We start from the raw sequence: 10287 nt of genomic DNA on the forward strand, positions 1-10287 counted from the left end.
CACGCGCGAACATTTCTACGGCCAACTGCGAAATTCGGATTATTATTTCTGTAGGCCGGGGCGACGTAGGTATAATATTATGATATGTGATGTATACAATATCTAGCTTACTTTACTTTTGGTGAGAACAAAGATTTTGTCCGAAAGAAAGGGAATCGCGGGAGATGCGAACTCGGCCGGAGTGAAAGACCGGTTTCACGTGAAATGGCATATAAGGGGGTCCGGCCCATCAGATAGGTTCATTTTATCGGTAACTCGGCGGAAAACCACGTGCTGTGCTGTTCCTAGACCGTTGCGTTTTACTTTTTACCTCTTGTACGCATTTCCTATTTTTTTTTTTTAAATACATATACAAATTTTTTTTTTCGTTTTTTCTCCTAAAAATAAAAAAAATCAAGAAAAATGAACAAGTTCGCGGTGTTCGCTGTAGTGTTGTTGGTGGCTGGCTTTTCGTGCGGTTCGCCGGTGTCGTCGCAAAACACCAACGACGGCAACGAGGTGCTTAAGCCATTCGTGATCCGCGAAGACGAGCTCATCCAAAAGCTCAACTCCAAGTGCGCCACCAAGGACGTGTCCAGCTGTGTCATGCTCAAATTGGTCACCTACATGAACCGGCTGATGAAGAAGAACAACTTGGAACTCGGCGAGACCATCGAGATCGCCAAGAAGGACAACGCCCAAGTGGAAGACGAGCAGACCGTCGAGGTCGTCCAGGTGGACTCGGCCCGCGGTTACTCCGACGAGTCAGTCTTTAGCGAAGTCATGGCCGACAAACTTTGGAAGTACGTCAAGTCCAGGTCTCTTAAGGTGAAATTGTTGCCCGAAGCCGATTTCGTCGTATCGGCCGCCGAACAAGGTGGTACCCTCAACTTCGGCATGTCCGTCAAAACCGGAGAATTGGAAACTGGTAAGTGAACTGATCCGTTGAAAATAATACTTTTGTAGAGCAATGATGAATAGTTGAATACTTATATTTGAAAATTGTATTCGGTATATTTTCTTATTACCCAATAAATTACTTGAAATATAGATTTCCTACAATTCAATTTTTCTATTTACCCGGAATTTTCTATTAAATCAATTCAAATTATTTTTTTTCCTCATACCTAACTATTTTCATTGATCTCTATTCGTTAGATTTTTTCCTTTGATTCGAATTTTTCAATTCGGTTTAAAAAAAAAAATGAGTATATTAGAATATAATTTTACGGTGATGAGCATTTATTTTATTACAGATTTTACACCCTACGTTTAATATTGTTATTATTATTTGAACAGTTTGAGTAGCTAAGCGCCAACGTCATAATTTAAAATTACTATTGTCGACCAATTATTGTAATTATTATTGAATACACTATACAGTAACGTTCGACTGTCGTAAAAATTAGTCACGGTCGCTTGACTACTTTTTGCGAACCGGCGAATAGCCGATGTGAGACGTCGGACAGTGTAATTATTTGTATAATATCTATTAAAAAATACAAACGTATTATATATTTATTTTATTGTTTTGTTTTCCGTTTGACAAGCGCGTCGGTCAACGTATGACATCAGGGTAATCATGAACAACAAGGGGTTGACGCTGTGAATTGCGCCGGATTACTTACTTTCAATATGTAGTACGCGTTCGATTCGGAATGCAAACCCGTGCACACAATATAAACACACCTACTCTCACATACATATTATTATATACTCACACTCGCATATCAGAGCTGACGGCTAGTATTCCGAATTCTAGACTACATACGTGACGGCAACGGGCGATCGGCACACCGTCGTCTTCGTATCGATTCTTTCTCGTCAATTACCATCACACACACACACGCACATCAGATATAATATGTCATTCGACAACACAACTAGGTTAGACATATTGTAGTTACAATGCGTCCGTCGTTTCCAATTATTAACGTTTAGTTTTCGTTTGGGGCCGACAACAATAGATGAAGAACAGTTTAGAAGATTCGTCGACTGGACACACACACACACACACACACCGGGGGAGTACCTAACTTGATTGTGTTCATAATTGTTATTATTATTATTTTTTTTTGGAATTCGGCAAAAAAGACTTATAGCCGTTTAGAAATTGGATTTTTCCATTATGTACACGGTCTTCGATTACCATTACACTCGCACAGTTGTATAACGTTCGTACACGTTCGTTGTAACGTTTTGTTGTTGTATTGTGGAGTTTGTTTTGACCGGCTGGGTGACGGGGGGACCGGGGGGGGGCATCGTTAAGAAAAACCGCTACGGACCGTTTGTATGTGGGTCGATTCGACGCCTCGAACTTGACCCGAGGCCCTCTCTGCTACCGTCGCACGCCGTGTCAACAATATAGTATTTACAGTGTACAACGGCATACTTAAACAGCGACCTTGACAACGTTTCCGTGTCCTCAGGTCGTGGCAAGAACAAGAACATGGGACCCATGATGGCCGCCGTCATGATGAAGTTGGGCATGCTGAAAATCTTAGCTTTCAAAGCTCTGGCCCTGCTCGTCGGCAAAGCCTTGTTGGTCAGCAAACTCGCCTTCCTGTTGGCCACAATCATCGGTCTGAAAAAGTTGTTCAGCCAACAGAAACACGTCACCTACGAAGTGGTAGCCCACCCCCACCACTCCCACGGTGCCGTCGAATCTCACGGTGATTCTTACAGCGCCGGATGGGGTCGTTCTTCGTCTGAAGCCGCCCACAGTCTCGCGTACGGAGGACAAGCCCAATAGACGAGTGAGTACGGTAAAACGCACATTCCACGACAAACCTACTAATGTTACGGTTTACACTTAACAGTGTATCAATGTAGAAAGTCGCACACATGGTTTATAGTCTAAAAACCGCTTGCAAACGATGGCAAAAGTCGATATGTCACTCTAGTGAAACTTTGAAATAGATTGCTACTAAAACAATTGCTTGAATATTTCTTTAAATATTATACACTGTTTATTTATTGTGGCGAGCAATTTAGAACCGAAAATGTATTTTTTGTTAATATATTATACGTTAAGATGAGGGGTATAAGAACAAATAAAACAAAAGTGACGCATCGACGTTTGCCCAGAGAATTATCAGATTACACGACGATATTATGCTCGTTTTAGCATAGTATAAATAATAATAAACGACTGACAGGCGTGGATCATAAACGTTTTATCACGAACTTTCAATTTTATGAAAATAAAGAATAAAACGTTTTATGGTCTATCACTATTAGGTCGTGACTAACGAGGAATATAAGCCCAAGTTTAATTTCACCCAACGTATTCCTAAATGAATTGAAAACAAAATTAAATATAATATAAAAAAGCGTTACTTAAAAAAAAAACATGAGTTTAAACTCGTTAGCTAGTACATCTAATTACGTAGCAAACTATTAACCGAAACGCCGATCTAGGTGTTTAAACTTGGTTTATTAAACGGTCAGTGTAGCAATTAAGAGTGTCAGACACATAATAATAATATTTTAAGTTTTAACATGCATACCGGGTGATCCGTTTAACGCGAGACACTCGTTTTCTCGACAAAAAATATTGGTTAGGTTAGGTACAATTTTTTTAGTTTTTTTAATTACCAAATATTTACTTTTTATAGTACTTCCCAGAGCGGCATTAACTTTTGAAACTCAAATGGTATCGTATGTATTTAATTAACTTATTTAAGTAAGAATAATTTGCTGAACATTTTGACTGGTTACCAGTAACTTGCTGGGCACAAAGGCTTAAAAAGTTATTTAAATATAATATAAGTTATCATTTTTAAGTTATAAAAATTGATTGCGCTGTGAAAAATACTAAAAAAAGTAAATATTTGGTATTTTTACAATATCGTAAAGTACCATAAGTAATCATTAAAAAAAAAAAACTACCAATTACAATTATTTTATGAGTGGCATACGTTAAATGCATTATCCTGCATATGCAGGGTGATTTTTTTATCGTGGGCCACATAGTATCTCACTGGGCTTAATAATTTTTTTTTTCATGGTGTTTTTATATAATGTATACAAATTTGTAGAAAGTTGAGGTCACATTATATGAAAAAAAAATCAATTAAACCCAGTGAGATATTGAGTGGCCAATGATAAAATAAATCACCCAGTATAAATGAAAAGGTCTGTGAATACCTACTCGGAATCTAATACAAACAGACAACTAAAACGTTCCGCAGCATTATCACACGCGGTTAACAGAGCCTGCATTGAATAATTAATGTTTTTTGTTTCTGTTATAGGTAGCTTTGCACGAATCATCGCACGATGAACCCAAGTCCTACTACGTCGTTTCACGTGGACGCCAAGTCAGCATCCCCCTAAGTGTGCATCCGGTGTCCAGTATTCTTCGTTAATTTATAAACGCCACGTTATTTATTTATTGATTTTAAGTTAACTTATTTCATTAGTGCTATATACATATTATCGAAAAAAAAATCGTAGATTAGTAATATATACCGAATATAGTTAGTGCTATGCCGTATCGCCTTACCCCCTATACGCCACACGCAGTATAATTATTTTTATCTGTTGACGGATTTCGGCGTGAGGCGAGACTTAGAATTAACGTTTTATTTTTGTAAAAGTCTTCGGTCTTTACAAAGTACATGGCTCGTGAAATAGAAAAATAATAGATATATTTATTTTATTCTTAAGTATTGTCAAAAAAAAAAAAAATATTAAAACAGACATTAGATTTTAAAAACATATTTAATGTACAGTATCTGCTATGTGGAATACTATTAAGTGTACTACACAACAATGTACGGACGATTTGAACCAAAAATATAGATTATAATATTTTTTTTTTATAAACAACATATTATTTTACACCTAATCATAATTTTTAGAAAAACTTTGCGACAACTACAGTTTAGATATCTCATCATATTGTTATGATATGAACTAACGCGGTCATATACTCGATGATGCGAGGTTGTTTAGGTAATGCCAAACTGTACGTGGTACAAAGAAAATATAAGAAGTTAGTTTTGTATAATAACAATATTTATATTTAATAAATATTAATATAATAATATAATTAAATAAATAGTTTCGCGAGAAGCGCATAGTTTTTTACAAGTCGCGCAGTCCCGAGTTAAATTTAAATAAATAATAAATAATGAATAACCTAACCTAACGTGATGGACGTTTTTAGACCGTTTCTCGAGTTCATCAGCGTGTAGAGAATCTTACCTCGGCGTCAGGCCTTTGAGCGGAAAGTAACGAGTTAAGTTGCGTCATTTCGGTTTGTCGTTCATTTGCGCCGGCCCACGGCCTTGTTGTCCGGCGGATTCCGGTTGATCATGGGCCTGTACGTTACCGGGCTGATGTGCGAGTAATGGCCTTGCATGTCTCCACCACCGCCGCCGCCGCCGCCGCCGCCACCGTAGTCACCCATACTGGACGGCATGAACTGTTGGGGAGGACCGTACTGGTCGGCCGGCTGCGGCGGTTGTTGTTCTTGGTGCGGTTCGTACGACGGCTCTTGGACCGGGTGATGCATCATGGGCATGGGGTGTTCGTCGTGCGAGGGCGGCGGCGGGGACCACTTGATCATCTTCTTGGGAGGCGGTTGCTTCATCTCCATCAGCTTGCACAACAGCAAGTACGCGAATATGATCAAGCCCAGTTTGGTGGCCAGAAACGAGTGGATGATGAACAGCTTGATGGCGGCGCTGGCTTTCATTACCATCATGCTCATGGCCGCCGTGCCACCCATCATCATCATCATGTGACCCGGTTTGGGCTTCTTGCCGCGACCTGCCACACAACAATATAATACTTTGTAATCGATCGCTGACTACTATTATGAAGTTTATTATACACACGTGTGCATAGGTATATGTCAACCCCCAAAAAATGATAAAACACCGGTGGGCTTACCTTCGAACGCGTTGCCGCCGTCGACGGCGTTTCCGTAGCCGAATATATTGGACAAGTCATGGGACTCGATGATCCGCGATATGTCAGCCAAACTCGGTCCCTCGGCGATGGCCGTGTCCGCCGGCACCGGAGACCAACATGAACAGGAACAGCAGCAAAGGGCCAGCGCGGCCACGAGGTAAACGGCGTTCGACGGGCTCACCATTGTTTGCGGTCGGATCAAAGCGTGCGGTATGACGAACAGCCGCGGCCGTCGGATGTTTTTATCCGCGTTCCGGCCCGTAAGCGTTCACCTACAAACGCCCTAAACCGTGCAAAACCGCCTTACACGCGTATATGTATGTACGATATGCGCACATGCTTTTCCTGGTCCATTTTGACCGCTTACACGGATAATATGATAAACAATTATTACATTAATTTTAACGAGCCCGTTTCTACTGTGGACGGCCCGTTTCGTTAAATATCTAAACGCAATTACGGCAGCATTTCCCTCCAAATATGAATAATGCATTTTCCAAATGTACTCAGAACGAGCCTGCAACAACATAATGTTAGCCGCAACGTGTTATCGCAGTCTTCCGACCGTACGGTGGACCACGTGCAGCGAAGCGCGAGTTCGATACGCATCCCATTGCCAACAAAAATCACATATCAATTATTAATAGTTTTGCTTCGCAAATGAGGAAGCTCCGTTTTTCTGGTATTATTTTTTTTCCAAAATCGGGATGGTTGTAAGATCGTATTATGTATTTTAACAGAAAACCGAACAACTTGACATTAATGTCAAATGACTTGACCTTCGATAGACACAATGAAATTTTCCCCAAACATTTTACTAGTATAGTTTGTTCGGTTATCTAAATGAACTGGGGTTAAAATTTGATCGTGATTGGGTTAAACGATTTTTTAAACGTAGTTATCTGAAATGTATACAGTTTATGCTATTGACTGCACTGTCGGCACGTGTTAAACAAAATGACGGCTATCCAACTCCATAATAGTAAAAGTTATGTCTGTTTTTGCTATTATCAGTCAAACTTACTTTAAACGTTTAGACCTTGACAAAATATTTTTTTTTGTTATGTTGTTATAGAAATCGATAATTTTTAATTAATATATGTGTTTGGTTTTGAGGAAATTACTTTCCAATGACTATTTTTATATATATAATTATATTTTGAGTATTAGGGATGATACGATTGGGTTTGATCGTCTGACCATACAAAATTTCCGGTCGTTGTTACCCATACATCTTAATTATCAATATAATGATAGTATTTTTCGGTTACCTATTGACTGTTGTATCACTCACATGCAGCAACTTAGACATAGGTTAAAATATATTTTACCCTCTTTTTGGAAGGGTTTTTCATAATAAAAAAACACAGCGGTTTTTAAGAATACCGTAAATTGAATGGCCCCACTCTGCACTCACGATCGACTTTAGTCTAATTTTCATAGTTTACGTCTTATAACTTTACTAAAAAAAAGAGTTTCCACTCCTATTGGAAAGGGTTTGTGACATTTTTTTGTTGGTCAACGTTTATCGTTAGTACTTTATCGAAATATAATTCCCAAGATATTCCTATAATATATATATATATATATATGTACAGTCAAAACCCAAAAAATACCATAAGCCTTTTTCCATGAAATAAGGGTTTCCTCCATTTCACTTTTTTCTTTGGGGGGGGGGGGGGTTGGAATTGAAAAGTATTCAAACGTAAATGTCTTTTAAGAGTTTTCTTTAAAAATAATTAAAAAATATATATATTCATACCCCACTAATACTCAGGAATACTTCTTTTCATGACATTAATAATAAAATCATCTAATAAATTAGAAAAAGAGATTTTTCATTTTTTATTTAAATATCATAATACGATAACAATTATTCGACGGTCTTTTTCAGGTAATTATGTTTAATTACACATTTTGTACTCCACGGTTCCTGTCTATTTTAATTTGTTGTACAAATTAAAATAGTTATTCAAACACTATTTAGAGAAATACATTTTAGAAATTGGATTGGTGCCCTACTAATTGGCATAATAATTGGGTTCAATCAAAACTGGTTTCAATTAGGTTTATTATGTCATAACTTCTAACTTTAATAATCTTATTATTAATTTAAAAGCATTTACTAAAATTCTAATGTTTATCGTTTAAGCATTAAATTTATCTAATAAAACAGGTTTTGGCTAATCTTTTTAATATATTACATCAAATAATGTATTGGGATGTAATATGGTACAGAAATTTATAATAAAGCCACTAATATTATACTAACTGAATTTCAGGAAAATACATATACATTTTTTTTGAGTTTTCGAAAATAAACTTTTTTTTGAGAGGGGATCTTAAAAGTATAAAATTGATAAAATGTCAGTTCTGTATAATATAGTATACATGGTAACTCTACAGAAGTGTTACAGAGTTTGCTCCGAAGTTAGTAAATGCATTAAAACTTTAGATATTCCAGTCATACATTTTTCGTAGAAAAACAAGACAATTTTTTAAAACGCTTTATACTTAAGCTTCCTGAAATCGGATTCTCAAAGTAGAATGCAGTTTTGGTTTTGTGCTTTAATTGTAACACTGAGCACTTGCACGTATAAAATATAAGTGCTCAGTAATCTAAAAACAATTGTACAAAACATATAGTTGCATATTAATATTTACATTATTAATTCAATATTTAACTACCGTAAAACAACCATCTCGTGTCCATTCACGTTTGTTTTTAGTACAAATTAATTTTACTTTTGTCTAGATACATTGCAGTTATTATTGTTAAAAAAAAAACTACAAATTTTCCGTTGTGCTAAAAAGTCACATGCATGACTTCGTTAGTTACGAATACATAATTACATGGATATAGTGATGGTACTATAGTTAATAATAATAATCATTATAGTTAATTTATAAATCAATGGTAAACTAATGTGATATGTTTAACAAGGCATATTATAATCAAAGTTGGGCATTTTTTATTCGACTAACGAGTAGTAACTCAATAACTCTAGTCGACATACTCTAAGATGATTTATTTGATTAAAACAAATTATTCGACGGTCAATCGAATACGTTATTCGTATAAAAATATTATTCGAATAAAAAAATTATTTAAATAATTATTTTGATAAAAAATTATCTAAATAATGCCCAACTCTGATTATAATATTGTCTTGATTGTATGTTAATTTTTTTTTTTTAATAAATAAATATAACACATTTTTGACAGAATACATTTTTAAATCAAAAGATAAAAAAAACTGAAGAATTTGAAAACAACTCCGCATATTTAAGTTGTGCAAAAATCAAATCAAAGTTAAAATACAAAGGTTTAGCATTTTGAAGTAATCTAGTTAAAAAATGTATTTTTTAAATGATTTTGTTAAAACTGTATACCTAAACATGTGCGTTGTCTCTTTGGTCTCAGAAAATGTTGTCGGTTTACTTGGCTCAACAGAGTAAAATGTGAACAGACACAAACAAAAATCACATATTATTGTTAAACCAGTTACTTCTCAGCTTTGCATTAAAGTACATACACGGGAAATACTAGACTGCACAAAAAATTATCAAATTTAATAGTTAATTAAAATCAAATGGACCCATCACCGATCATCATTAAACGATGCATAAGAAGCCACTAAACATTTAGTACAACACTTACAGATTGCAATGGACGTTCATATAACGCAGCATAATATATGATTTTTCCTTAGTTCGACTGTTTAGCAAATAATAACAATTATTATATTGACGGTATATTTATATATACTTTCTATAAATAAACTGAACGATTTCTGAGCTTAACCTGAGTGCATGTTCTAAGAAGACACATTTGAATCGCTTTTTGTTAAAAGGGCTCATGTTTTAACAGGTGAACTTTTGGGAAATGATAAAAAACTGCATAACTTTCAAAATGTTGTAACTTCGTAAATAATTTTTTTTATGTGTATTATGGCGTGCATTGGTATTCGATATTTATGCCAAATTTCGATGCTGTAAAAATATTTAATTCAAGTTGATACTAGTTGAAAGTTGCAAAAAAAAATTAACAAAAAATGTAACATATGCCCTTTTAACAAAAAGCGATTAATTTACTGTTTTAGATTTTAAGCAATGATATTTTGCTCTCAAATGTAAAAATATATGAAAAGTTTTAACTAGGTTGATCAATGTTGACTGTTTAAAGATTGGTAAAATAATTAAGAGTTCAAAAATAATCTCTTTTTATTTTATAGTCTACACTAGGACATAATGTTTGCAGATCACTAAAATAAAAAAATCACAATCCAAAAACAATATAATACATAAGTGAACAAGTGTTCCATTAAGACTATTTAACGTTGCCAAATAATTATTATATAGGGTAGCACAACATCTGACGGATAA

The 10287-nt window shown here is 35.5% G+C and overlaps 2 protein-coding genes across 3 annotated transcripts; one reads left to right on the forward strand and one right to left on the reverse strand.

Annotated features, from left to right (window-relative positions):
* The first annotated feature begins 234 nt into the window (after window positions 1–234).
* On the forward strand, window positions 235–4679 carry LOC126843582 (uncharacterized). 2 transcript variants are annotated; one of them, XM_050581193.1, is made up of 3 exons: window positions 235–907; window positions 2409–2744; window positions 4236–4679. In XM_050581193.1, exons 1-2 carry the CDS (start codon window positions 403–405, stop codon window positions 2729–2731), a joined length of 828 nt encoding a protein of 275 aa, XP_050437150.1. In that variant the 5' UTR covers window positions 235–402; the 3' UTR covers window positions 2732–2744; window positions 4236–4679. The 2 variants fall into 2 exon arrangements, with proteins under 2 accessions (XP_050437150.1, XP_050437149.1); XM_050581192.1 differs by having other exon boundaries at window positions 2409–2735.
* A 382-nt stretch (window positions 4680–5061) lies between these two features.
* On the reverse strand, window positions 5062–6104 carry LOC126843587 (uncharacterized). The gene is made up of 2 exons (XM_050581199.1): window positions 5881–6104; window positions 5062–5757 (listed from the first exon to the last, which is right to left on the reverse strand). Exons 1-2 carry the CDS (start codon window positions 6083–6085, stop codon window positions 5252–5254), a joined length of 711 nt encoding a protein of 236 aa, XP_050437156.1. The 5' UTR covers window positions 6086–6104; the 3' UTR covers window positions 5062–5251.
* Window positions 6105–10287: the final 4183 nt, after the last annotated feature.

This window comes from Adelges cooleyi, unplaced genomic scaffold (assembly GCF_023614345.1).
Source record: "Adelges cooleyi isolate 19-005CV unplaced genomic scaffold, UGA_ACOO_1.1 ACOO_flye_CR_arks_rails_tigmint_CR_PRNA_574, whole genome shotgun sequence".
In the NCBI taxonomy this organism is placed as follows: domain Eukaryota; kingdom Metazoa; phylum Arthropoda; class Insecta; order Hemiptera; family Adelgidae; genus Adelges; species Adelges cooleyi.

Excerpts from the sequence above, each read along its gene's own strand:
- LOC126843587 (XM_050581199.1), bottom strand. The coding sequence starts at position 6,085 with ATGGTGAGCCCGTCGAACGCCGTTTACCTCGTGGCCGCGCTGGCCCTT. Across the intron at positions 5,758-5,880 it reads CGGCGGCAACGCGTTCGAAG|GTCGCGGCAAGAAGCCCAAA; the intron begins GTAAGCCCACCG and ends GTTGTGTGGCAG.
- LOC126843582 (XM_050581193.1), top strand. The coding sequence starts at position 403 with ATGAACAAGTTCGCGGTGTTCGCTGTAGTGTTGTTGGTGGCTGGCTTT. Across the intron at positions 908-2,408 it reads AACCGGAGAATTGGAAACTG|GTCGTGGCAAGAACAAGAAC; the intron begins GTAAGTGAACTG and ends CCGTGTCCTCAG.